Genomic DNA, 26,522 nt, shown 5'->3' with positions numbered 1-26,522 from the left:
CGTCAGCCGGCCCGAGCATGGTCTGAACTTAAAAGTCTCACATTGTGGGGCTCATCTAGCTCATCACCATTCCATTGCTCCGTTCCCCAGATCTTGCGGAGCTGGCCATGGATGGAATCCGTGCGGTCTCGGACGTGCTGGTGTCGCCGTGTGTCATCGTCGTCAACCGTGGGCTCGAAACCTACATGCCAGTCCTCCACGCGAAGGCGGCCCATACCTCCTCCCGCAACTCGCCACCGAGTCCTTCAAATCTCCAACCATGACGGCCTACATTCGTCCCTTGACCTCTCTGGATCTGGATCGGTGCGCGGCCCTAGAGTCTGCCGCCTTTCCGCCGTCCGAGGCCGCGACATACGAAAAGGTACCGCAGCCCCCGGTCACGGAACCCAGCCATGGAACCAGCGATTAACGTCTCATTCATCAAGATTGACTACAGGCTTTCTAGCTGCCCGGAGCTTTGTTACGGGCTGTTTCTCGGAAACTCCGATGCGGCGGCGCCCGATCCGGGCACAGTCCGGGTCCTCTCGTCTGCCGAGGCGCAGGACAAGGACGGCATATTGGTTGCTCACACGATTGCGACCAAGGCCAGGGCAACGCTCATAGTCGACCAGGATATGGACTATCCCAAGGACTGGAAGACGAACCCGAGAGCCGTGGCCGACGCCGGGCATCAGCCGTCCGGGACCAGTGTCGCGCTTCACTCCCTCGCCGTTTCACCCGACTACCAAAGGCAGGGGCTGGGCAAGCTCCTGATGGGGAAATATATCGAGCAAGTAAAGAAACTAGATGGTGTCGAGAGGATTTCGATCCTGACATACGAAAGGCTTGTCCCCTACTATGAGAAGCTCGGCTTCAAGAACCATGGCAAGAGCGCGGCTACCTACGCGGGCGTTTCGTGGTACGATCTGGTACGATTTGCCCATGCCTTGTTTTGAGAGGGATATGCTGACATACACCAGACCTACGACTTTTCCTAGATTTTACTTGGCATCTGTCTGTGGTTCGAGGCAGCATGGTCATCGGGGTGAGTACAAGTCGGAAGGGGAGGGAAAGTCTGGGAAAGTAGACTAATTTCCCCCCAGTACATAAAGGTTTCTCGATGGGCGCTTTCAACCTCTATCGATTCGCACTTCAATTCAAGTTTCGGTTCTAAATAGTAGCCCGAGATGCTGCTGAGCTGTGGCCTACTTGACTCGGGCTGTGGAGGCTTAAAATGACTTGATGCGGCGGCGAATGGCCATCAATGGCCTTATGGTCGAGGTATATGAGGACCAAGATCAGCTATCCATGTAAATAAAGTAAATCAAGCACTTGACAAAAGATCCGATATCGCTAGCCCTATGATTCCATCTAAGTGAAATGTGAATATTTCTTTTAGGTACAACTTTGTAAAGGTTCATCAACAAGAACCAAGGCCACATGTAAGGATCAAGAAAAGGGGAAGTGTTCATAAAACAATCAACTTGCAATACTCCAAAAAAAAAATAAAAAAATCGTAGCCTATGAACCAGGATTCCCGAGTTACTTCAACGGCAAACTAGACCCGACTTTATATCCCAACACGACCCCTTTCGCGCCGTCAGCCCGCAAATATTTTAATAGTCATGTCCATGCTTGCCGTCGCAGCAACGCAGCGAATCTGGTCCTCCGCACCCGTCTTCACTTTTGCACTCATCGGCGCTGCACCCAAGCTATCGCCGGTAGACGCAGGCACGCCGCTTGCCACTTGCGGAACCCACCGCAGACAAGTGATGAATTGCTCGTGAATGCCCTCCAACACCTTGACGCACTGGCCCTGCGCCAAGTCCCAGCACCGCAAGGTCTTGTCGTCAGCCACGGAAAGCAGATACCTGCCACCGGGGTGAAACACAATCGCAGTCACCCAGCTGTCGTGGCCGACCAGCGTCCGCACGCACGTTCCCTGCGCATCCCATATCTTGATGGTGTTGTCGCGAGAACCGGTGGCGATATACTCGGCCGCACCGCCGGACACGGCTGGTGCTTTGGACGGAGCCACGGCCGCCAAGTACGGGTGTGAAGATGCCGGCGCGAGAGCACAGCAATTGATGCCGAGAGCGTGGCCGACGAGGGTCAGCGTGCTCTCGGGGCTCGCGGCGGATATATCCCACAGGCGAGCCGTGCGGTCGTTGCCCGCCGACAAGAGGATTCGGCCGTCGGCAGATGGGTATATCGACCGGACCCAATCGGTGTGGCCGCGCAGTGTATGGACACAGTGGCCGTTTTCGACATTCCACAGCTTGATTGTGCGATCGCCGCTTGCGCTGGCGAGTTGTCGAGGGCCCCGTTCCAGGTGGCTAGACGGCACAAAACGGACGGAGCAGATGCTGTGATCGTGGCCGTATAGGGTGCGGATGTTCTTGTAGTCGTCTGCAGGGTCCCAGAGCTTGATGGTGAGATCGGAACTACACGACGCAAGAAGAGTGCCGCCGTGCGGACCGCCATAGTCGACGCCTCGAACCGCCTGCGTGTGGCCCTTGATGGTCTTTTCCAGCTCGCCGAATTCCCAGTCCCATATTTTGATTGTGCAGTCGTCTGATCCGGAAGCAAGGGAGGAAAACTTGGGGTGGAAAGCGACGCAATTTATCGCGCCCTGGTGGCCCTGCAGTGAATATCGCGGCGATTCAGGCAGCCAGCAGGAAGGGTCCTGTCGCTTCGAGGTTGCCTGAATGGTGCGGTCAATGTCCGATTGCAAGGCGGCGTTTCGAGATTCAAGATCCATAATCTATGGCATGGACGGGAGCAGGTTAGCTGCTAGATGTATCTGGCTTGGATATCGACCGAGGGGGTAGATGGCGCGCCTGCGCAGTTACCTACCTTTCTTTGCAATCGAACCGTGCTCGTCCATTTCTTCTCGAGCAAATTTTCGTACTTCTTGGTCACGTCGGCAGTGAATACATTCTCGTCGAGGCCAAGCTCCTTGCGGAGCGTATCCGATGTGACGTGCTTGTCGTTCGCCGAGAGGTAGGCAATGATGGATTTGTGCCTAGGGAGGCTTTAGTGCACATGTCGGTCGCAAATCGTGATGCAGACGCACAGCTCTTCAGCTTGTCGGCTGGTCAAGATCCGGCCCGTGCCTGCAGGAGCAAACATGGTTGGAGGCGATGTTGGTACGCGGCGGCAGTGAGCAATCTGGCATATAGGCACTCGGTAGACCTTGTTCGCTACTTGCCAAAGCCCATCTGGGAAACGGACGACATGAGTCCAAAGGCTTCAGGCCAGCACATCCTTCTGAACATGGCGAGGCCGATATGCCCGCTGTGCAACAACAAGGCACGGAAAACGCGGTGTGGCACACGGGCACTTGGACACTTGGATGGCCCAACGATTGGCTATCTGGCAGTCGGTGAGACACCAATTTGCCGTCAACAGCCACCTGCTTCTTGTCCTGGTGTTGCGCCGTCCAAGGCCCTTATACTATCAGTCCATACGCCGTATGCCGTACGGCGCTGTAGTCCAAATCACTTTCCAGACAAGGTGTCCAACATGTTTCATCCGATGACAGACACCATCACCAAGGGTACATGTCGCAGCAGTATCATTGCAGTGCCCTACATGACAAACTAACTGGGCGGTGCAGGTCCGGTCACCAAGGCTGCCAAACACGGTTGAGCCGTCAAATACAAATTACTCCGTTTCATACAGTACGTACCAAAGCATGCAAAAAATCCCGTCATGCACGTCCCCATGTGTCGCCTCATCGTCACTTCAACAGCCGCCGCGACCCAGACTCGGACCAGATGCGCGCATACCACTGATGCAGCTCCTCCATCCAAGGCGGCATCGGTCCCTTGGCCCCCAACACCTTGCCCTGGCTCGCGAACAAGCAGCTCTTCAGCGTGAGCTCGACCTCGGCCCGCGCGTCGTCCACCACGGCGCCAATGACAAACAGGCCGTCGCCGCCTCGCGGGCCCCGGTGCCGGGGGGAGTCGCCGCACCGCACCGTGATGGACGTGGCCGTCTTTTCCACAACCTCGAAGTGGTCCGCGATGCAGGTCCCCTTGTCGTACGCGCTCCGGGAGAGCTGCTCCCTCGTCCACAGGTGCGCGCTCGTCTCGGGCCCGCGGTACTTCCACTCGAGATAGCGGCGCTGCGCCTCGAAGCCTGGCGTGATGCCAATGTTAGCCCGTGGTCGTCCCGGGTGCAGGCGCGCGCGGCCAAAGCTTACCGTAGCCGGACCAGACGCCGCGGCAGTATTCTAGGACGAGATCGCCCGGGTTTTTGAGAAGCTCGGGTCGGATCCTGTCGAGCGGCAGGCGCTTGATGCACACGTCCTGGGTCGCGGGGTTGGCGGACGGGTTGTATCGCTTGAACAGCTTCGACGTCCAGATCGGGTCGGACGCCGCGAGGGGCGAGAGGACGGGGTTCTTGGCGGCCAGGTAGGCCGCGAGACTCGTGGTCGCCACGAGCGACGAGAAGACGGTTTTGGAAAGGAGACCCATGGCTGACTGGAAGAAATCCGACGACGCTGGCTTCGGTAACGTGGTTTGCCGGTGGGGGGGGGGACTTGGGCCGCTGCTCTGCGCCCTTGGTCTCTCAAACTTCAAATGTTGCTTGAGTTGCGGCGAAGTGTTTTGGCTCGAGTCATGGACTGGCCAGTCCACAATCAGAGCCCGTTGTCTTGCTGTTTGGAATCTGTCGCGCGATTCCGTCTATCGTGGTGACGGTGGTGTCGGATCGCGTGGGGTCAACTGGTTGAATTGGATTGCCCATGTCATTGGACCGTGGCCAATGAACGACACCTTGCCCATTTAGAGTTAGCACAAGTCGAGTCCAAAGTTGGGACCTTCATCATCATCATCATCATCATCACACAAAGCCCAAGTTGAAGACGGCTCGTCTTGGGGGTCGGTACGCCATTCTTTCCGAGGGCCCCGGCATCTACACCGGCCTCACTGCCGTATGCCTTGTTCCACGGACGCGATGCAAGGCCCGGCTGAGAGAGGGCACGTTTCACCGCGGCATGTCCCAGGAGAAGACTGGACTGAATTAAACGCTGTTGTCGCCACATTTGTCCAGATGCGGCCATGAAGAGGACCACTGGCAGGGCCATGTGCCAATTTTGAAGAATGCCGTAGCGTCTACGGAGTACTGCCATCGCCATGGTCGACTTGCACGCATTACGACGAATGCAACACCTCATGGAACGACTTGATCCTGACCCAGCACTTCGACTGCATTGTCACCCTGAGAAATTTCCAATTGAATTCGTAGCCATGGTGAATGAAACAGTTGGAGTAGACTGGATTGCATTTACAACGAGATCTACAGTAGGCTCGGCATGATGAGACCTTTGGTGGAGTGGATGAAGAGAGTGAGTGCCTTGGCGAATTATGCTTCTGAGAAGATGGTTTAAATCCCCAGCAATACGGCGGTTGGCAAAGAGATTGCCAGAATATTGGGCAAGGCTCTCGTGAGTTCGCCGTCGCCAGTTCTCAAAAACGACGGCTGGCGCCTTGTCATGGCCATGACGGCGAGTGGTGCCGGCTGCACAAGAGCCGCTTGAGAGGCTTTGCAATTCACTCTTGGTGAGTTATGTAACTGTATCTTGACACATGTAGCGCGTGATGTAGACTAAACTTCTGCGAGTGAACAAGATAAATTCGTACACATCGGTACTCCTTCATATGGGACGCAACGGTCGCCTTGTCTATGCCGCTCGTCTTCTGGGAACTAGAGCAGATAAACAACGATGAAGAAGAAATGATTGAACCCCCGATCGTCTTGGTACAAGGGTGCGAAGCTGGTAAAGGTAGGGAGATTGATACGACCTAATGTTGGCATTATTGCCAATGGTTGCCATGGCTGGCCAACGATTCATCCAGCTGCAGCTCTTCGCAAGTAAATTGGCATATATTTCTAGTTCCCGAATGCTTCCCCAGCAGCAACCGCGTCTCGTCGGCTTGCCATTCATGTCCTTTTTGCGTTTTAGCTCATCCTTTGAACAGCCGAGTGCTGTACTTCTGCCCCGTGTGCCATGATTGCTGCAAGCCGCACATAGTTGGACGCGCATTAAATGAATGCAACATGCAGACCAGACACAATGAACCAGACGGCTCACCACATGTCTCTGCGACTCATCATTGTTCCTCATGTGTCCCCGTCGTCGCAGCAATTCCGGACCATTGTCTAGGGTAGTGGGTGGTATCAAGTGGTAAGCCTCTCCACGTCGGCGATGTCCTAGACCCCGACTGTTTCAAATATGTAGGTATTGAGTCATTGACCGATTATTTACAGTTGCGGGCTAGTTTACAGCCCATAACAAGCAATATTGGAACTAGGAAAGCTACCTAGCGTATGATTGTAGGCCTTTTGCGAAAGAATGACGGGTGATTTGCTACTACTATAACTATAAAAAAGAAACTGTTTCATATTCCACCATCTACCCGTCTTTGGTCCCCTTTAACCGATGTTCGATAGTCTGTGCGCAAGGCCAACTCGAGTGGTTAGTTTCTTCTTCATCCGAAATGCCGAAGCCCCATACGTCAAGTAGTACGTACATAGTCGATAAGTTGGATGGCTATTTAGGCCTGCTATCGCTGCTGGTGCCACTGAAGTTGAGCTCTTGATATCGGCCTACAACCCCAAGGAGTGGTACAAGGGTCAAAGTTCAGCCCGTGGCTTCATTACGGGGCGCCCGGAAACAAACAGAACATGCGGAGTATAAAGGTATTTGTCACGGGCATCCTCTTGTTCGAGCCGGGGTCGTCTTGTTATAAATCTGCAGAATCATCTCTGGGAGATGACTCTCGCCGCACGCGGGCTGGCAGGGTCGACGTCTGCGGCCTGCGCCCTCCGAGGTTGGATGGAGGGAATTTCAGGCTCTGTGCTTGGCGACCAGCCAAGCTTGAGAATAGAGATAATAGGCGGACTAGTGTAATGGCTGTTAGAAAGAAACAAACCATTGGCCATCGGGGTTCTTCCTTACGCCAGGTTAATCCCCTCTGTACAGTCACCAAACACATGCAAGTACAAAGTATGGGCAATTCGACCAAGTTTCTTCAGAGCTTAAACGCATCAATGATCGACGTCCGCCATAAACTTTAAACGTAGTTTCAGGAAACAAGGTGACGTGCAGATAGCATGCTCCCTCCGCACATTTTATATTGAAGGATAGATGGCAAAGCCGCGTGCCCCCTTGATCTTTGGCGCCGGGGGACAAGGCACGATGCCGCACAACCCAGGCCATCCGCCTTGGCAACATGCACCCTGGCCCAAAGAGCCACACATTTTCATTTTCCCCCAGGCGAACTGTCCGGTTCTTGGCAGCAGCGGTTCGGCCGGGCAGGTTCCAAGCATCATCTCAAGAGGGGCCTCCCTCTGTGCGAGAGCTATTCCGTTTCTCCCGGATAACGCGCGGCGCATGAAACTCCAAGGTCCTGGTGACGGCACCTGAAAAGTTTAAACATGCGAGCCGGAGTGATGGCAAGCATGTCTGGATTCCTAGTGGACAAAGATCGCATGTAGATCGGGCAGGGGGTTATGCCAACCAGACTCTGCTTGTCTGCGAACTTGCTCTGTACATACACACATGCACATGCACACTTGCGACAGCGGATTCTAGGCCGTTGTCCTGCAGGACATGTTTGCCAATTTCCCATTGCCCACTTTTTGCTCCCTGCTTCTCCGCCGTTCCTGCATGTGTTTTGGATGCATGTGCGAGGTGATTGTCGCCTGCGGTCTCGAGTCGGCAAACATCACAAACAGGCTGGAGCAGATGTCACCTCACCCTGACGAGGATCGGTCATATCACAGGGTGATCCCGTATCGCGAGGTATAAAATAAGGGTCGAGTTGCATCGCCCTGGTGTGGCTAGGACAGGGTTGGACAAGCCACCAGGCTGTACCAGACATTTGTAGGCACGAGCTGGCCATTTGGGCAAGTCGTGCACCAACTGGTGTATCATTGGTCGAAAATCCTCATTCAAGAGGCAAAGGCGTCATGATTGCCGTGGCCAAGTGTTGTTCACCAACAAGCCGGTTTCGTGTGGCAAAAAGAAAATCGCCTTGCGGTCGGGGGCAAGGGCCTGCATGCATTTGAGACCAGCATGTTGGGTCGATGGCTGTTTCCTCTTTGGCAAAAGAAACGTGAACAGCTCGTCATGACATGAACTCATGCTCTCTGCTCATTCATTCGGCTGCCCTGTGAGAGCGACAGTTGCCTCGGGCAGAGTGGGAGGTGTTCTGGGGCAAAGTCTCGCTGGTTACTAGTTGACGAATTTGTTCTGATGTCTGACGAGCTGTTTTCCACCCCTAATCTTGATCTCGTGACTTTTGAGAAGCAACTCTGCCGATTGTACGGAGTACAGAGTAGCGCATTGAACAAGGCCCCGGTATCGCGGTTCCATCGAGGCCGTCCTGGACTCATCCAGGGCAACTGGGCGACAGGTCTTGAGTGTTTTGTCCTTGTTGGTTGACGTCGTCCAACAAGAGTCGTGCCTGGCACACACTCAGGCCGCCATGTGAGCGAGGCTTGCAATTGCTCCGGGTCCCGTGAACTTGGGACGGCGTTGACCTCGGTCGGGTTGGTAGTTTGTTGGCTGCAAGGAAGAAACCCAAAGATACGAAATTGTATCCATCGCCAAACTCGAACAATCTTTCGACAGTACAGAGTACGGAGTACTAGTGTATGTATGCATGTAATATGGGCATTTCATCGGATGTCACCACAGCCAAGCCAAGTATGCAAGGGGCCGCCCAAAGCTGAAAAACAAGAGACACAATGAACCATGGGGCTTCCCGCCATCCGCTAGGGCCAATTCCGGGGCGTTCTCTTGATGGCACTGGCTAGACTATGTACGCACTACTAATGTGGCCGGCCGCTCGGTAAAAGGGTCGATGTCTGGTCTGGTGTTTCCGGCTGCCGACCGGTGTCCCTTGAGCCTTGCCGGTGCTCCAAGATGAGGTAATTAATTCGCGAGACGGTAGAGATTTGGCATCACCAGGGTAAAACCATTGCCTGACTGGATGCCAGATACTAGTTATTGGCATTTCGTCTCGGGGCCACGCTGCGAACGCCGCTCTGGGCAGATATCTTGTCTCCCCCCATCCACACCCTCCTGGACGGCATTCCGTCCGGCACACAACCAGACGCCGTTCAAGTGCCAGAGTAGGGCGTAGTTAGTAGTACATACGGCGTGGCTTCTTGGATTCTAGCGAGGCAACATGTCCCGTCCCCACCGTCTCAACTCATTGTCTTGGGCATGCCAGCCTTGGCCGCTGATCAGGACAACTTTATCTCGACATGGAGGTATTGTTCCGTCTCCACTGCACCTCCCGACCTTGTTTTAGAAAAAAAGGATCATCTCTCTGCGCCGGTGCTCATCGCCCGTTGATCGGGTCGATTTGCTTCTGACTCGATCGAAACCCAGCCGTGACGAATTCCATTGCGTCTGGTCGAGCCTGGGCACAGGGGCCCCCCCGGCTGCTCCCACACAACCAGGCTGTTTCTCCTCGTCCAGGTTCGCCCTGGGCAGCCAGACATGGAGTCACATACAACGGCTCATCTCGTCGGGGCCGACGGACGCAGGAGCCCAACCCAACAGGTCCTTCAATAAGCAACCCGTCTGGTCCCGTGTTTCCGGCGCCCGATGAATATCGCGATCCCCTACTCCGTACCCAGGCAGGGCCTTGGCCAACCCGCACCGTGGTCCACGTCTGGGTCAGCCGTGGAGACTCACTACGGAGTACGTAGTATGTACATTCGAGCCAACATGCGCACGATTTCGGCCCAGCTGTCTTGTCCAGCGCGCAGCGCGTGTCGTCTGGTCCAATCACCCCGGGCGAGACAGCACACACCACCGGCCAGTAAGGCCATGGGCAAGGTTTACCTCGCGCTCGTTGTACGGAGTATGTACAGATGGCCAGGGCGGGAAAGCAGAAGCAAGGGCTTTCCCCGTCCTGTATCCCCACGTCCCGTCTCAACTCAACAACTCACGTTGGTCGCAGACACACAGAGAGACACACAAAGGGAGAAAGGGCCAGGCTGCTGTGAGTGCTTCTGGCGTATGTTTGACTACTAGGGGCACCGCGGTGTGGATTCGGCATGCCTCTGCGCCGAATCCAAAGAAGAAAAGGATGCAATTGCCCACGGGGGGGTTGGCAAGTCATGTCGTACTCACTCTGCCGTCTCGCCCGTTTGGCATTTCTCCCATTTCCTAATCCATCCTCACGTTTCTTTTGCCAACTTCTCCTGCTCTCGACATATATTCTTCACGCCCGCCGTTCTCTGCCAAGGGCCCCCCCGTTGCCCGATCCCGAGCAGAAAGAGTCTACCGGACCGCCTCGCATCCCGTCTTTACTTGATGATACAAGCCCCCCCCTCCTATGGCTGGTGCTGAATCGCCTCCGCTGTTGCGCAGTTGCTAAATAAACGCTGACGAGACGAACGCTTGAGCCTCTATGTGTATTGTTTGCCGAGTTGTCAAGCGAGACACGGGTTGACAACTATTTCTGGCGCATTGCTCGGGCGCACCTCCCGAGTCGTTTCTATAACCCGCGTGTAGACTTTTTCTTCTTCTTTACATTATTCCTCGCCTTACCGGTATACATTTGGACTTGCAACTCGCCGGCATCATGGGGTCCGAGTTCGGCGTAACGGCCGATTCCAAGAAGGAGGCCAACTTGGACGGCGTCGGCATCTGGTGGATAACGTGGGCATGTGTATGGACGTTTGTGCTCCTCTGCGGCATGGGATATCTCATCCACCGCCGCGACACGCCGATTCTTCGCATCCGTGGCATCGGCCTGTCCCTGGCTGCCGTGGTGCTGCTTCACCTGTACTTCTTCTCCGTCCAGCTCGGCTACGTGGTCGGCGCCTTGGCCCCGGGCGACTGCGAATACTGGATCATGGGCACCTACCTGCCTCTCGGCATCGCCATGTTTCACGCCTCCAACAGCAGGTTCCTCTACGTCGCCAAGGTCCAAAAGAAGTATCTCAACCGCCAGGTGGACGGGCCGGCCAAGTCGCGGAGGGGAATGGGCATCTTGGATCGCTTCAGGAGCCTGAATTACACCACGAGAATGGTGATTCTCGTTAGTATGGGAATGGGCTTCCAGGTCAGTGCAGAGCCTTGATGAATGAAAGTGCCAGCCCACAGCCTTCTAAATGTCGCGCAACAGTTGTTCCTTACGATTCTCATGTGGTTGATCTCCCGAAAGTGGCACAGCGGTTGGGGAATCCCCGGCACCGAGGTCTACGGCACGGAAATGGAGCAGAGGATGGAAATGGGTCGAGGTTGGGAATGGTGGCCCGGCATCTTCTGGCAATTTGTCTGGGCCTGGATCGTCGCCCCTTGCGTCCTGTGGCAGTCTCGCAACATCAACGACACTCATGGCTGGAGATTGCAGACGATTGGCTGTGCGGTGGCTGGGTAGGTTCATCTCGTTCACATCTGTCGAGGCAAACCGTGCTGATGATCGGTATTAGTCTACACGCAACTCCCATGTGGCTCATTGCCCTTTACGTCCCTGCCATGGAACCAGTCAACAAATACTTCCTGCCTCCTCAATGGTGAGACACTCTCGTTTGCATTCTCATGGCTGTGTCACCTAACGCTGTTGTAGGATATGCATCTCAATCTTGGTCTTGGAAATTTTGACTGTTTTCCTGCCCTGTTGGGAAGTCGTGCAAGCGTCTACTCTCCGTCAAGAGACCCTGGACTCGATCGCGCAATGGGAGAGAAAGAACAAGAACACGGGCTCCAGCGCCAAGTCTGTCAATACCGCTTCCACAGCCATCGACTCCCTGATGAGCGGCCGCAAGTCCACCGTCGGCTCCGTCAAATCCACCGATTCCCAGGAGAGCATCCTCACCATGAGCGCGCTCGAGTACGTCCTGGAGCGTAACCCTACGCCGCTTCAAGAATTCTCGTCCCTCCGCGACTTCTCTGGCGAAAATATCGCCTTTCTGACCAGTGTTGCCGAGTGGAAGACGTCTCTGCCCCAGCCTGTCCGCGATGGTGTCAAGGACAGCACCACCAGGGAGCTTATACGCGAGAGGTTCAACAGTGCTCTTCGCATCTACGCCGAGTTTATCAGCATCAAGGACGCCGAGTTCCCCATCAACATATCGTCGATGGAGCTCAAGAGGATGGAGGCCGTCTTCGAGGCATCTGCTCGCACCCTGTACGGCGACAAGGTGGAGGTCGACCCTGCCACCCCTTTTGATTTTCCAGAAGCCGCGCAAAAGACTTCCATGGAGACTTCGTCGCAAGCCTCGGAAAAGGGGCGCCCTGCTGGCACCTCGTATTCCGACGGTGTCAAGTTCTGGGGCGAGATCCCCGAGTCCTTTGACGAGACTGTTTTTGACGAATCCGAGAAGCACATCAAGTACCTGGTTCTCACCAACACGTGGCCAAAGTTTGTTAAAGATCGTCGAGTGTCCATTGATATGGGTGCCTCTGCCGAGAGAGGCCCTTCAATCATGAGCTTTGTCCGCAGTCGCCGTCAGAAGAGGTGAGCAGGGTATATGTGATTGTGTAGTGGGGAAAACAAGATAAAATTCTACCTATTGTAATAAATATCAGGAAATTATATACCCAATGGACACTGGGTGAGCTGCTTCACCTTTTGTTGGAGGGACTCTTTCGGCGCAATTAGGAATAGTATACCCGATGTCTTGCGTCGGCCTTCTTCGAGTATGGAGCTCATTGGTTTAATTTTTGTATTGAATGGAGACTGAATTGACTGACGGTTTCAACCTGTTTACATGTTTCCTGCTTGTCTTTTTGATGCCAATTTATTACACTTTATGGTGCACCGTGGAGGTTGAATGCTCACGGGCAAGGCCGCTACCATTATAATCGCTTTGCGTCACGATACTGACCGGTGGACAGTGTTGTGTACTAATGGCTCCGACATCCACAACTCAACCGATTGACAAATGGGAGTCGCATCGACTAGCCCGCTGAATTATAGACCCTTTTCACAAGTTTAGAGACCATAGTCAGTTACGGCAACTGCGAATGTCTGGAAGCGTCAACGGTCCGTGTTACCGGCAAGCCCGAGCTATTTCCCTAGCTGGCTAGAGGTGGCGTTCATCTTGTCAAACACTTGTCAACTTTGGCCCAATCGTGCGCCCTCCGCCTGACATGCCGGGGAGCCCCTAATTTCTTCAATATCGTTCATTGTTCATATTCGCGGTTAAATGTGGAATGATGCCTGCCCTCGCTTGGTGTAGTTCAACTTCCGCGTCACTTACACCACCACGGACCGCTGCCTCACCACCCAACTACACACAACGACACAATGGGCTCCGCAACAATACATTTGACGTATCGAAAAGCCACAGATGCTGACGCCAGGGACGTCCAGGCACTCGTCAAGTCCGCATACCGCGGGGAGTCCAGCCGCACAGGTTGGACCACGGAAGCAGACCTTGTTGCAGACGACCGCATCGATGAAGCAGGCGTCGTGTCAAAAATCAACCGGAAAAACGGCCTGGTGCTCGTCGCACACGATGAGGCTGGTGCGCTGGCGGGATGCTGCGAGATTGAGTGCAAAGCCGGCGGCATCGGGTATTTCGGCCTCTTTGCCGTCGATCCTACCAGACAAGCGGGTGGATTGGGAAGAAGAATTCTGGCCGAGGCGGAAAACATGGCGCGGGATGAGCTTGGCGTGCGAGTCCTGGAGATGCTGGTTATTTGGCCGAGAAAGGAACTCGTGGATTGGTATATTCGGAGAGGGTACACCAAGACGGAGAAGACAAGACCGTTCCCCTATGGGCACCTTGTGAACGGACAGGCTTTGCGGGATGACTTGTATTTTGTCGTTTTGGAAAAGGAGCTGTAGACCCTTTTCATCTTGATGGCCTGGAGAGGACACGGGGAGCGTTGGCATGGATTAGAGCAACCAAGATATAAACAGCATGCTTTTTACTATCGTGTCGACTGATTTGAGAGCAGCTTTTGAGTTGAACAGGGCCGGGACGTGAGATGCCCAGGCCACGTCACAATGCCAGCGTTGTTTCTGATGCGACAAATACGACATGAATGCTCTCGTATGCGATTAGCGTGCATACACCGACGGCTATTCGATGCACAAAACTCTCCGTCGCCCTCATCGCTTTTTGCATACGTATCAGTAGCAGCCGCCCTGGTGTGGCCGGCCGTACCGCACGGGTTGTCGCTTCTCGCCCTCGGCCAGATAATCATAAAACTGAACGCACTTTTGCTCCACCATTTCCCTCATATCAAACGAATTTGACGAAGCATCAACCGTGTTGCCATTGAAACTCAAATAAGTCCCATACTCGGGATGGCCGCCGTCCTCTTTGGCTCTCCAAACTCGAGTTTTTTGGCCCTTGTCCGTATACCCAGGCACACACAGCTCTGCAAGATCAAGGTCCACCACTTCTCCCGTGCCCATAAATGTAAAGCACCGTACACCGCAGGTTTTGCAGTAGAGCCAGTGAAGGACCTTGTTGTGGATCAAGTAATCGCCTAATTCTTGTAAGGGATCGAGTGGCGACAAAAGGAGAAAATCGTCGGTTTTGTTGGCGACCCTGACGTGGAAGAAGCCTGCTTTATGACACATGGTACAATTGCATCGGTAGATGCGCTGGTCTTGCTTGGTCGGCGGGTTCGATTCATTGTGAGTCTGGGGCAGGGTGAGGAAGGCGACGTATTTGATGGTTCCGCAATGGCATGAGCCAGTGACGGGTTGGCGGGATGCTTTTGTGTCCGCCATGTTGCTGTTGTAGACGGCGTCGCAGCTCCTCGATGAGATGGGCGACTGTCTCTATGTTCTTATACACATCAGACCTCGAGTACAGAATCTGTGGTACGTGTTGAAGAAATACCGTTGCTAGGATGGTGAGTGCAGTGCCAAATTGCCAATTATCAAACCCCGCAAAAGGTTGAAGCAGCCTCTCTCTCACTCTGAGAGTCGTCTGATAATGAAATGTGCTGCCTGGGCCTCAGCACCGTGACTCATATTACACGGCTGATGTCGTGCATGAAGGGGTCCCAAGCAGCCACCTTCCTTCACACTTCCATGCTGAGGTGCCCGCTCTCGTGATTCGAATGCGCTTTTTAGCCGGCCCTGGAATTCACCATGGCTGTCGCACTGCATATGCGTTGTCCAGTGTACTACATGGCTTTCGCGTTGGCTTCGTTGGTGGCAGAGAGAGCCCAAGGTGACGATGATGCGAGACTGCCGGCGCAACAAAGTCCCACTGTACTAGGGGGTGCACATGAAGTGGAATAGGCGCGCAACTCTGCTGTCTGAATGAACACAAGATCTTGTGTATCACACTTGGAGATCCAGCCGGGTGAAGGATAGGCAAGCTCACGGTCCTTTGAAGAGGGTGGTCTGAATGTTGCATGGTTTCATAGCGGTGCTTCAACCAACGCCATTCTGGGAAGGAGCATGTCTGGTCGACTGCACCTGCCATGAAACCAACATGTCTCACCAGCCAATGGACTTTGACTAGTCAAGTCAGGTGCTCGAGCGCTGCCTGAATCCTCAGCGTTGGACAAAACCAAGTCCTCTTTGAAGAATTTGTTCATCGCCAGTACTCCGCACTTTGTGCCGTTGACATGATTCAATGTTCTCCATCATCACAGCACGCAGAGACTGAGACAGTGACTGCCGAGCCCCTACCCACTGCGTGTACGGAGTACTGGTGCTGATGCAGTCCCCGCCTCCAGCCTCCATTTGCCAATCATCAAGCGCAAGATTCCGCTGAGCCCCAAGTCATCGGCTTTTGCTTACGACTATTGGACTCTTCATTAGCCGTTGCCAATTTCGGCTCAACTTCGCCGCCTCTTTCCTCATTGATTCTTCCCCGGATTTGAGCATTCGTACCTGACTGTCCCTCTGCCGCCGATTTTGTCCTTCGCGGTCGATGAGGGTCCAATTCGATTGCTATCATTGTCGGATCTGTGCCGTTGTTCCATTGTGTCAGAAGCGACGGCGTGATAGTATGTGCCGGAGATGCCTGCGGTAAAGCTACCTTGTCTGCAATGCAAAGGTGAGTGCTGCCTGGTACAACCAGAGCCCTTCCTCAACGCCCGAGGCCTGCAGCTACTATACTGACCTAGAAATAGAAAAACACGTCAAATGTGAGCAGAGTGCGCCGAAATATTCGTGCAGGGTCTTATTAAGAAGTCCCTGTTGCGTGCTTTCAGTCAAGAATATACCCTGACTCTACTGCTGCAGGTGACGAAGAGCGCCCCAAATGCCGGCGATGCCAGCTGAAGAAGCTTCCATGCTCACGGCCAGTCAAAAAGACAGTCTTCAAGCATGGATCGATTGCAAGTTTCTCCAAAGACCAGAAATGGGTCAATAGTGAGGCTAGACATTGTGCGTATTTTCAGTCTAGTCGCCACCTCGCCGATGCTAACGTGATGATACCGGGCCCTCAGTCCGCTTTCACGCTCGTGGTGGCTCTGCTGCCCGAGAACCTTTGACTCCAGATCAAGGCCCATCACCACCTTGGTCGACAATTGTTGGCCCGGGAGTCGTGTCATCAGAGGGACGTCCCTTGGGCGAAACCCAACTTACCCAGTCGTCACCATCCCATTCATCCACCAGCTCGCCCATGGACACCGACTTGCGTCCAATCCTAGCCGAGGCCTCTGATTTTTTCCCAAATTTAATGACATCAGGAAGCTTTAGCAGCGATCAAGGATTGCGTCTTAAGCAACCAGAATCGCCAAGCACGCAGGCACCGTACTTGCCCTCCATCACTCAGCTTAACCCTGGCATATACGGAAACGGAAATGGGAACCAGCGAGGATCTAGTGTCGCTCAAGCACTTTCCCAAGGGTCCCCCACTACCCAAACATCATCCATACCATGCATGTCAGCCTCGGACGACACTAGACGAGTCTTTCCGTTAGAGGATGTTCAAGAGGCATGTCTTCTCAGGTACTACATTGAGGAAATCTCTCATTGGGTAAGCATAATTTCCCATATCACGGAGTACTTGCTATCTCCTTTGCTCACAGTATGCAGTTTGACTTGTGTGATGAGAGTCGACACTTTCATCTGATTGTACCTACCAGAGCTAGGGACCACCCTCATCTTCTAAACGCCATTTTTGCAGTAGCTGCCCGTCACTTGAGCCGCTTGCCGCAGTACAAGACTCCACAGGGCATACTCTACCATGGACAACTTCTCCCAAATCTGGATGAGCACTCAGCCGTGGAATATATGCTTCACTGCATGCCTGCTCTCCGACAGTTTCACGACGTTATGGATGATGACTATCGTGATAGTATCGTTGCCACCGCCGTTATCCTACGGCAATTGGAGGAAATCGACAACGAAGACGATTCGCCGCCCCCCTCGGGACAGCCACGGAGCCTGCTATCGGGGTCGGGGAAGCAAGTTAACTTTCTTGCCATCATAGACGCTGTCTTGCGAAGCCCGCCGTCGCAATCTGTCTTTGGCCGTCGCAGTTTGATGCAAGCGGCATATTGGATGGCTCTAAGACAAGAAATCTACCATTCCTTTACACGCCTTGAAGCTCCTCAGTTGATTTTACCTCCAGAGTTTTGGCACAGTGCCTCCAGAGCAAACAAGACTGTAATGCATCTAGTTCAAGTAGCAAAATGGAAATGGGGAGATGGCTCCGAACATGAATGGGGTGAGTGCTACCGTTTGTTTCCTTGTCGACATTATGGTAATGCTCATCATTCGCTAGCGAGACTGATGGATCAACACGAACATCTTGAGAAGCATATTCTCTTCGATATCGAGCCCATTTACAAGAAGCCAGCCGACAAGTCAAAAGGCGAGATCTTTCCCACTGTTTGGTATCGATCGAATATTGAAGTGACAAGCATGCAGCTTGGTCTCTTGGCCAAATCAGTACTGGTGGCCGAGAATCCTCAACTCAGGTAAGCTCTGCTCAATAGTTTTACTACTCACCCTTTGACTGATAGCCTTTAGGGCACAAGCAACTTCTCGATCTAGTTGGAGACACGTCGAAAATGAAGTGAGACTTCTTCTACTTGAGCAGTGCGGAATTGGCCTTTGCAACCCTGCATCGCCGCCTGCCCTTGTTCATGCTACGTTTGGAATCCAGTTATACGGGGATTTCTTCACAGACCAGTATGAGCGCCGGGCAATCAGAATGGTGGTGGAGAAGTACCGAGACACCCATGCCTGGCCCGTACAGCGGCTTTTGGACATGTTCCGTTGAGAGATTTACGATGATGTGGTGACGCATTAGTTATATGTACGAGCTTGAAGACGGCCTAGGGAAGAGAATCACCGGGACTTTACCTAAGCTCCACCACTCGCAGTCGCATTAGGGCGAAATATTACCCTGCAAGACCATATACCGCCCGAGACGCGCCAGGGTCAACGTGGCATTGCGTTCCGCCTTGTGCGGTTTCAGCTTACGACAACGAGGGTTTTGCAAGGCACTACCTCTTCCTGCTTTGGATATGTGCCTGGCAACTTACCTGATCGGCTAATTAGAGCATATGTTTTTCAGGGTATGGAAGACACACAGATTTACTCTATACCTTATATTGCACATTCTAACGGCTTCGGTTCTGGCTGCTAAGAGTTCCATTTTATCATCGCAAAATAAGATGGCAGCCTGCAGAGGGGTCTTGTGATGGCCCGTCAAGGTTCTGTGGCTGATGAGAAACAAAAGAGAGCATCGGCATTATTCACATGGAACAAGTCATAAGGAATTGACATGACATGAACGAAATAGGCGTTGATATCAACATTGGCTCCAAGAACAGGGCCGTTCGGCTCGGTTCTTTTAACCGTGGCGTGAACGGATCAAAGAAAAGTGCTTGGCCAGCGATGGGCGGTGAGAAGTTGGCATATGATAAAAACACCACCCATAGATATATGGCACTGGGATTTTGCCTCGCATGATCTTGATTCTTAATGTCAATGCTCCTACGACTAATTAGGTCTTTCCTGCCATGGGAAAAGCCAAGTCATTGTTCTTTCCTTGTGGGATTTATTGATTGGGGAAGCTTGGATGAAATGAATCATATACCGGAAAGCATGCGAGAATATACTCGGCGATGTTGAGTCAGTGAGACATCATTTCAAACAAAATAGACCAAGCCATGCCACCACTCTGCGCCACCCTCCTAGAAGCCGTATATACCGGAACTGAATCCATTCGTCACCAGCAACGTGACGTGACAAGTAGTCCGTCGAAAGATATGCGTGTCCATGAACTCGAGTTTACTACTTAGTTGAAGGAGTCTTATGCGAAGGACCCTAAGCCTCCGGGGGACGGCTTGAGAATGAAAACATCCCCTTTCATGCTAGAAGTTGAGATGTTCCTCACTTCTGGGACGTAAAAAGAGATAATAGAAATTGAGCTTTCCGGATACACACTGCGAAAGAAGTAGAATCACTGGAAGCAACCGAACCAACTTCAAGTGGTGCGCAATTTCTTATAACGCTATAGAACCTGCGGACACATCGCTCTGGTAATCGTCACCTCTCATAGTGGAATGAGTGACCTAAGTCTCCTCTTCGCTTCCATCTTCAATGCCCTGTACTCATCCACCGTTCTTCCCGCGGCGTCTCTATTCTCAAGAGCCCGCCGCGTGAGATACCCAAGGCACTCCATCAACGTGCCCCAGGTCGAGCACTTGTAGACTTCAGGCCCGGGCCCCTGCCTCTCCCCAAGCCGCAGCAACCCGAAGCTGATCTCGTCCGACATGCCCTGCAGTTGAGCAAACCCAACAGGCACGGTCGGCAAGCCCTCCAGCAGACGCTGCCGGTGCAGCGCATAAGAGCCAAATACACTCTCTTTATTGTGCCCGCACAGCATCAGGTTGACAGAGGGAAAGGGGCAACCTCCTTGGCCCCCAATGCTGCCCATGTGCCTGCGCAACGCGCCGTGAGCAATAGCGTTGTAAGCATCGTCCGTGTCTCTCTTGGTGTCGTGGATCAGGTCCCTCCTCTCCGTGGCCAGGTAAGCGCCGCGGACAAGCTTCAGGCCGAGTGTGAAGTTTCCCTCGAGGGCGGCCATCAGATGCGACTCTATCGCCGACGGCGTGCCCTTCAGATAGGCTTGGTACGTGTTGTATACGAGGGCCTGGCCATCCCGGTTGTACACCTTCATGAGATCAAGCCCGGCTTGGGCAATGGCATGCTGGTAAAGCTGAGACTCGGCGTCTATGAGCAATCGCACTTGGCGCTGTTTGCACTCGTCGCCGATGGCCATCAACGCCGTGGACATTTGCTCGGGGAGCGGCTGTCCGGCGGCAAGGGCCCCCGTCACCAGGGGACCGGCGCCGGTCATCCTAGCAATCACGCGAGGTTAGTCGAGGGTATCTGAAGTTCGGGCATCGTGATACACACTTGACCGCTAGTTGGTCGCCTTGTCCCAACATGTCGATGGTCTCTAATACGCCGTTGCGCCAGCTCTGTATGTTTGGACACGGATCCGTGGGTTTCCCTGAAAATGATGCCATTTCCACGCCCTGGACGCCCTTTTTGTGGTAGTCAAACACCGTCTCTCTCGCGTACGTGACAATTGTCCCTCGGAATCCCATCGTTTTGAACCGCTTCAGAGTTTGCCTGACTTCGCTGCCTGATTCCCCGGCGCAAAAGTGTCTATATGCCACTCTTCTCACGACCCACGCAAGTAGTTTGTTGCGGTTGATGTCAAAGAGGAACGGCCTGTTGGGCTGGGTCAAGAAGTCCATAAAGGAGATGGCCCGACTCAGAAGATGTGGCCTGGAAGAGATGGAGTTTACAAACAGAGACCTGAAAAGAACCCCCGTGGGCAAGGCGGATAAAGGGGCAGGCGACGATTCTCCAGACACCGTGGCTGGCGACGCATTCTCGGCGTACGTGGCGATGGGGGGACTGCAGAACTTGCCGTCGGCTGTAAGTGGTAGAGAGCTGCTTCTTGACGATGCCTGTGTGGACAGTGCTCTATATGCCATGCGAGCATAGTGCCCGTGTCGGAGAGCGGCCATCTCTCCAGTGAGTATGTTGACGAGAATCTGGGTTGCCCGAGGCTTTGGCTACTATGTCGCGAGGCGACTGGCAAACTTTAATGATGGCCACGATCCCCCGCGTTCTTGGTAGCGCCCGTTTCTGTTCAACGCCATGTTTGCGAAGGAGGCTTATCGGGTTGCAAGCCGACACTATGTGGTACGATACTGGAGACTTGTACTATCGTACTATGGTATATGCTCACTATGCTCCGAGTTCTGCACCGCGTGACCCCTATCATGCAACACATGGTTGTCTCGAACGTTCCCCGTTGAGTACGTGCTGTGCCTAACGGCCAATGATCCGGCCACGTTGTCTTTGATAACGCATCCCGTTCTTGCGTTACTTGAGTTTACATGTTGCAACTTATTACCCTCCTGTATAGTCATACTGCGGCCTTGCAGCAACCCAAGGGCGCGCGCCTTATCCTGTATCAGTCATTCGTGTATGCCTCACCCGGTGCTGCCTCGCCCCAGGATGAAAGAGGTGTTCACATCGGATACTCGACATGCTCATGGCCCTCTACCAGTGCCAATGTGTCTTCCGCAGCAAGCGGTCCTGCGGTGGAATACTTGGTAGTATGCGGGGAAGACGACGGTTCGAGAGCCATTTCTGGGCTCGAACGGAGTGCTCGGGCTCAACACCTAGATTATCATGACAAACGAGAAAGACGATGGGCCGGGGAGTGCAATTGCCGACTATCGGAAGGACTGCCGTAGCGCGCCACGTACCATCCACACCGACTTGCAACAAAACTCCATCCATCGGATCGGCGCCCGGGCCCTCCACGAGTCAGAATCTGGGGTAATGTAGAATAGTCCAACGTGGGGTAGAGACCTTGCTGCAGTATACAGTCCATTGTGCGATATCTTGATCCCCCGTCATCTCGAATCATCTAGTTGACAACGGTGGTCGACTCTTGGCAAGCTTATACAAGAGCAGATTAACAGGTGCCGGCTACCCCTGGAGCCAATAACTGATGTCGTGCCAGCAGGAGTCGGGTTTACAAAACATTCCTCATTGGCCTCGCCACCCAGGTACGTTGCGTCCGCAAAACTTGTGGGCAAAATGAATGGTGGTTCAAAAGGGAGGAGTGTGTGATGGGACGACTGCGGGCGAACATGGCCTTTACAATGGGCAAATCGTGTGCCCGACCTCGGAATCATCAGATCCACTTAAATCCATTGACGGGAGAAGCCAAGGCGTTAAGCTGGTCCGTCAACCTTGGGCGGCTGGGCTTGTAAATCACCTTGTACCTACCTTTGCTTTCAGCACGCCACACGAGCACATCTTCTTGGCCAATGGCAGCACCCAAAAATACGGCTGCTTCCAGCCATATCGCATCCTAGGACTCCTGCTCATGACTGTTGTCTACAGCCGATATACAGTTGTTGTTGCGTGGCTTCGGGATGTCAAGGGGTTTAATACGCACTACGCCATGCCTGAAATTGCAAATCTGCTGTTCGTAGCCTGGAAGCTCGTACACTGTACAAGAACAATCCAGCCAGAAGAAGCTGATTGGTGTGGGATAGCTGAGGATATATGTTCATAAGGAAATGTTAGACATCAGTTTCTAGACGCAGGTGATAGGGGCATGTAGGATCGGGACGCCCATCAAGGCAGATTCTGCTCAGTCTTCCCGAATCTACTGTAAACCTCGCCCAGCGCTGCTCTCTTTCATAGCGATAATGCTGGTCTTCATCAACGTCCGTAAATCGATTGCGTCTCGTGTGAGGATGTCACCGTCTTGCTCTGCAAGCGCTCATGGCGGTACAGTCGCTAAAATCTCAAACAAAGTTGAAAGAAGACCAATGGACCAAGAGGACGTGTGTATTTCATCTTAATCAAAGTACCATGGTTCCATTTAAACGTTTTCTCCGCGCTCGTCATGCTACCGCCTGGCTACATGCGCCGGACTCGTTGCTTGGGTAAGTAAACGCACCCAGAGGAGAAAACTCCTCCTTGATGGTTCTCGGGCTCGTAAACCGCCGCAAGATGTCCGAGCTTCCCGCCTTGTCGTTTGTACCGCTTGAGCGAGCTCCCCCGAATGTCTGCTGGCCAATCAAGGCCGCTGTGGTTTTGCAATCTAGCAGAGGCAACTCGGTTAATACAAAGAGGCAAAGAGGTATGTACGTGATGACAGTTGAATAACTGCGAAGCAGACTTACTAATGTAGAAATTCCCTGCACTGTAGCGCAAGGTATCCTCGACCTGACGGATGATCTTGCGATCCTTTGCAAAAACGGCACCAGTTAAAGCAAACCCGCCGCCGTTTCTGTCCACGCTTTGCAAGGTTTCGCCCCATTTGGCGTCGGGATACACATGAAGTACAAGCACGGGGCCGAAAATCTCCTTGTTGAACAGCTCGTGGTCGGGCGACTGGGCCCTGTACACGGTTGGGGCAATATAGTACCCCTGAGAATCATTGCATTTCCCGCCCGTAATCAACTCCAAACCGGGGTCCTTGTTGCTCTCTTCAATGATATTCTTGATCTTGTCGAAGGAGTGTTTGTGGATGACGGGGCCCATGAAGGCCTCGAAATCCTTGTCGGGGCTCCCAATGGTCATCTTTTCGACCCCGGCTTTGAGACAGGCAATGAACTCCTGGGCCCGAGACTCTGGGACATAGACGCGCGAGGTAGCTGAACACTTTTGTCCCTGGTACTCGAAGGCGCCGCGGATCGCGTGGTTGACTGCGCTTGGAATATCGCCCGATGAGTGGACCAGCTGGAAATTCTTGCCGCTGGTCTCTCCGACAATGCGAGGAAACTCGCGGTATTTCTTGCTGCCGATGCCTTGCCCAATCTTGGCATAGATGGAGCGGAAGACATGGGATGAACCGATAAAGTTGATTCCCGCAAAGTCCTGGTGGTCCAAGACTGTGCTCGTCACTTGCTCGGCATCACCTGGCACCATTTGGATCACGTCCGTTGGCAGACCAGCCTCCAGCAGTATCTTGTAGATTATGGTGCTAGGGTAGATGCAGTAGGGTGAAGGCTTCCACACCACGACATTGCCCATTAAAGCTGGGCCGGAAATGAGGGCGCCACCCAAGGCTGTAAAGTTGAAAGGAGAAACGGCGTAGACAAAGCCCTCCAAGGGGCGATGCTCGACTCGTCTAAGACGGAACGGTCAGTAAGACGTCAACAGTGAAGATGACGAATGTTTACTCACGTCCAGACCCCGTCTGTGCCACGGGTGGGCTGTCTCGCAAGTAGTTCTGCGGCATAATTGCAGTTTAATCGGAAGAAGTCTGCCAGCTCGGCCGCAGCGTCAATTTCCGCCTGCCAAACGTTCTTGCCCTGCCCTAGCATGGTTGCTGCAATAAGCTCATATCGATACTTTCCCGAAACAAGCTCCGCCGCCTTGAGGAATACCGCGGCCCTGTCCACAAATGGCATCTCTTGCCATTCCCTTTTAGCGAGGAGCGCCGAGTCGATGGCCTTGTTCACTTGCTCCTTGGAAGCCAGTGGGAAATTGGTAAAGACTGTCTTATTTTCGGCGGGCAGGACCTGCATCTCGGAATCTTGAGCTGCCTGTGCTTGGCCATTGTAGAATATGTCGCTTCTGACGGGGAGTGAAGCCCGGAGGCGTGCCAGCTCCCTTTCTACTTGAGCCCGCTCTGCAGAGCCTCTTCGGTACTCGGGCTGGAATCAAACCATGTTAATTCAATGTATTTGCAAAAGGTTGACAATCAGAGGCGACGTTACATTTGGCTCATTTCGTTCGTCTGGCAGTCGAAAAGGGAGCGTGACCTTTGTCCTTGTCTGAACGAGGCATGGCGACCGACTGCAAGTCGTCAGAAGCAATTTCGGTCGAGTGCAAGCCGCCAACCGTGTAGCCATGATTGCTGTGTTTCGCATTGCCCTTTTTATTGCGTTTAATTATATGCCGATACTTAATGGTTGGCGTTCTGTTTTTTATGGAATTCTCAAGTGCGACCAGGAGATGGGGAGAATCTCGCTTGCTGGACAAGCGGGCAAAGACCGAGCCTGCCTGCACCAGTTAGTCTACATATGTACAGAAATTCCCAACTTGAATCGACCTTTTTAATCTGGTTCAGGCAGCTTACACAAACATGCGGGAAACGACTTCGGCGACGGTCGGTTCCACACTCGGAAGCGCTGCCGATGAGGGCGCACAGAATGCACCACGGCTCTTTTGCCGAGACTCGACTGTGTGGCGAGGGTGGTACTCAAAAATAACGAGGTACTTGGGGAAATTACTTCAGTTTCAGGGGACCAGAAAAAGACGTGCATTCGAAAGACGATGCTCTGCGAATGCAAATTTGCGTGTCTATGTGTGATACGCGGAAAGACATTGCAAAACGGTAAACCCATGATCTTTTGAATAGGCAACCAGGATATTTACACAAACAGGGCGTTGGTTTATTTTCTAGTGTCATTTAAGTGTACATCGCTGCCCATCAGGCGAGCAACCGTGACAGCCTCTCGAAGAGCCCGGCCAACGTGCCCTCTCACAGCCGCCTCTTCCAGCACCATCAAGCCGCTCATTGTACAGCCCTCGGGAGAGGTTCCCAGGTCTTTGATAACAGCAGGCTGCATGCCCGCCTGTAGCATATGGGCTGTACCCAGCATCGCCTGCGCAATACCAGCATGAGCCACGCCGCGCGGGACTCCTACGGCGACAGAAGCATCAATGAGGGCTTCGCAGATGATGGCGAAGAAGGCGGGTGTCGATCCGCCCACCACTGTGGCCGCATCCAACAGACTCGGGGGCAGAACTATTGTCTTTCCTACACGGTCGAAAATTGCCTTGGTGAGGGCTAGGTAGCTTGTTGGCATGCTGGGATAAGGCGTCTTAATGACGGTGAGCCCTTGATGAACCAGCGCCGCCACGTTGGGAAGGGTGCGAGTGACCCAGACGTGCTCTGGGGGATACAGTCCAGGAACCTTATCAATCTCCTCTGGAATTATTTTTCCATGAATCGTGCTTTCGAGTTTCTGCCTCGTCTATCCCGCAGCGACGCTTATGAGCAGCTTGCCTGCCAAGTTGTCGCGCATACCTTGCGCGGTGAGTACTGAAGCTATATCGGCAGGGTCCGTGGCTAGAATAATAACATCAGACTCGCTAACTGCCAGTCCGTTCTCGTTTTGGTAAATGCGTGGTTTGACTTGATACTGGCAGAATTCTTTCTGCAATCTGGTGACGGACACCTCGGTTCGCACGCTGACAATGAATTGAGAAAATGGACATGTTCCTTCTGGGCCCTCAGTCAAAGTACTGAGCAAGCCACCTAGAATTGCGGTTCCTAGATTGCCTAATTTCGTGGTTTCTCAGTGAGCATTATGGTTGAAAGAGTGGCATGAAACTAGGATTCCTGCCGGATTCATCGGCAAAATATTACTAACCACATCCTATGAAGCACAATGTTAAACCCTGCTTATCGCCCATGGTGTTTACCGGCTTGGAGCTATAACCAAGAGAGCGCTCTCTGAGAAGAAACGACAGCTGTGAGGCCCTTTCAAGAGTTCAGATCACTGTAGACGATGTAGAATGTTAACTGCCATGGGCTGCAGCATTTATGGTGACGACATACCTACC

General features: G+C 53.4%; 10 protein-coding genes across 10 annotated transcripts; 4 read left to right on the top strand and 6 right to left on the bottom strand.

Moving 5' to 3' along the window:
• Positions 1-259: 259 nt before the first annotated feature.
• MAA_07797 (acetyltransferase) lies at positions 260-977 on the top strand (the record flags this gene model as incomplete). The annotated part of the gene is made up of 3 exons (XM_007825795.2): positions 260-361; positions 426-908; positions 960-977. 3 exons carry the CDS (start codon positions 260-262, stop codon positions 975-977), a joined length of 603 nt encoding a protein of 200 aa, XP_007823986.2.
• Positions 978-1,579: 602 nt separating this feature from the next.
• MAA_07798 (LisH dimerization motif protein) lies at positions 1,580-3,111 on the bottom strand (the record flags this gene model as incomplete). Its single annotated transcript, XM_007825796.1, has 3 exons — positions 1,580-2,743; positions 2,836-3,004; positions 3,056-3,111. The coding sequence occupies 3 exons, from the start codon at positions 3,109-3,111 to the stop codon at positions 1,580-1,582; spliced, it is 1,389 nt and encodes a 462-aa protein (XP_007823987.1).
• Positions 3,112-3,721: 610 nt separating this feature from the next.
• Positions 3,722-4,460, bottom strand: MAA_07799 (FAD linked oxidase; the record flags this gene model as incomplete). Its single annotated transcript, XM_007825797.1, has 2 exons — positions 3,722-4,122; positions 4,187-4,460. The coding sequence occupies 2 exons, from the start codon at positions 4,458-4,460 to the stop codon at positions 3,722-3,724; spliced, it is 675 nt and encodes a 224-aa protein (XP_007823988.1).
• A 272-nt stretch (positions 4,461-4,732) lies between these two features.
• Positions 4,733-5,122, bottom strand: MAA_11581 (FAD binding domain protein; the record flags this gene model as incomplete). Its single annotated transcript, XM_011412496.1, has 1 exon — positions 4,733-5,122. The coding sequence occupies one exon, from the start codon at positions 5,120-5,122 to the stop codon at positions 4,733-4,735; it is 390 nt and encodes a 129-aa protein (XP_011410798.1).
• Positions 5,123-10,592: 5,470 nt separating this feature from the next.
• MAA_07800 (Regulator of G protein signaling superfamily) lies at positions 10,593-12,477 on the top strand (the record flags this gene model as incomplete). The annotated part of the gene is made up of 4 exons (XM_007825798.1): positions 10,593-11,075; positions 11,139-11,389; positions 11,446-11,529; positions 11,583-12,477. The coding sequence occupies 4 exons, from the start codon at positions 10,593-10,595 to the stop codon at positions 12,475-12,477; spliced, it is 1,713 nt and encodes a 570-aa protein (XP_007823989.1).
• A 788-nt stretch (positions 12,478-13,265) lies between these two features.
• Positions 13,266-13,808, top strand: MAA_07801 (GCN5-related N-acetyltransferase (GNAT) domain protein; the record flags this gene model as incomplete). Its single annotated transcript, XM_007825799.1, has 1 exon — positions 13,266-13,808. The coding sequence occupies one exon, from the start codon at positions 13,266-13,268 to the stop codon at positions 13,806-13,808; it is 543 nt and encodes a 180-aa protein (XP_007823990.1).
• Positions 13,809-14,096: 288 nt separating this feature from the next.
• Positions 14,097-14,705, bottom strand: MAA_07802 (DUF636 domain-containing protein; the record flags this gene model as incomplete). Its single annotated transcript, XM_007825800.1, has 1 exon — positions 14,097-14,705. One exon carries the CDS (start codon positions 14,703-14,705, stop codon positions 14,097-14,099), a length of 609 nt encoding a protein of 202 aa, XP_007823991.1.
• Positions 14,706-16,197: 1,492 nt separating this feature from the next.
• On the top strand, positions 16,198-18,168 carry MAA_07803 (ARCA-like protein; the record flags this gene model as incomplete). Its single annotated transcript, XM_007825801.2, has 5 exons — positions 16,198-16,300; positions 16,385-16,917; positions 16,977-17,610; positions 17,668-17,863; positions 17,916-18,168. 5 exons carry the CDS (start codon positions 16,198-16,200, stop codon positions 18,166-18,168), a joined length of 1,719 nt encoding a protein of 572 aa, XP_007823992.2.
• Positions 18,169-19,449: 1,281 nt separating this feature from the next.
• MAA_07804 (Proline oxidase) lies at positions 19,450-20,938 on the bottom strand (the record flags this gene model as incomplete). The annotated part of the gene is made up of 2 exons (XM_007825802.2): positions 19,450-20,257; positions 20,316-20,938. 2 exons carry the CDS (start codon positions 20,936-20,938, stop codon positions 19,450-19,452), a joined length of 1,431 nt encoding a protein of 476 aa, XP_007823993.2.
• A 1,905-nt stretch (positions 20,939-22,843) lies between these two features.
• Positions 22,844-26,372, bottom strand: MAA_07805 (delta-1-pyrroline-5-carboxylate dehydrogenase; the record flags this gene model as incomplete). The annotated part of the gene is made up of 6 exons (XM_007825803.1): positions 22,844-23,028; positions 23,126-24,075; positions 24,132-24,604; positions 25,373-25,884; positions 25,984-26,238; positions 26,330-26,372. The coding sequence occupies 6 exons, from the start codon at positions 26,370-26,372 to the stop codon at positions 22,844-22,846; spliced, it is 2,418 nt and encodes an 805-aa protein (XP_007823994.1).
• Between the last annotated feature and the right edge of the window lie 150 nt (positions 26,373-26,522).

This window comes from Metarhizium robertsii, assembly GCF_000187425.2.
Source record: "Metarhizium robertsii ARSEF 23 chromosome Unknown MAA_Scf_10, whole genome shotgun sequence".
Lineage (NCBI taxonomy): Eukaryota > Fungi > Ascomycota > Sordariomycetes > Hypocreales > Clavicipitaceae > Metarhizium > Metarhizium robertsii.
The sequence above is the reverse complement of the archived record's forward strand: the minus strand, read 5'-3'. Positions and strand labels throughout refer to the sequence as shown.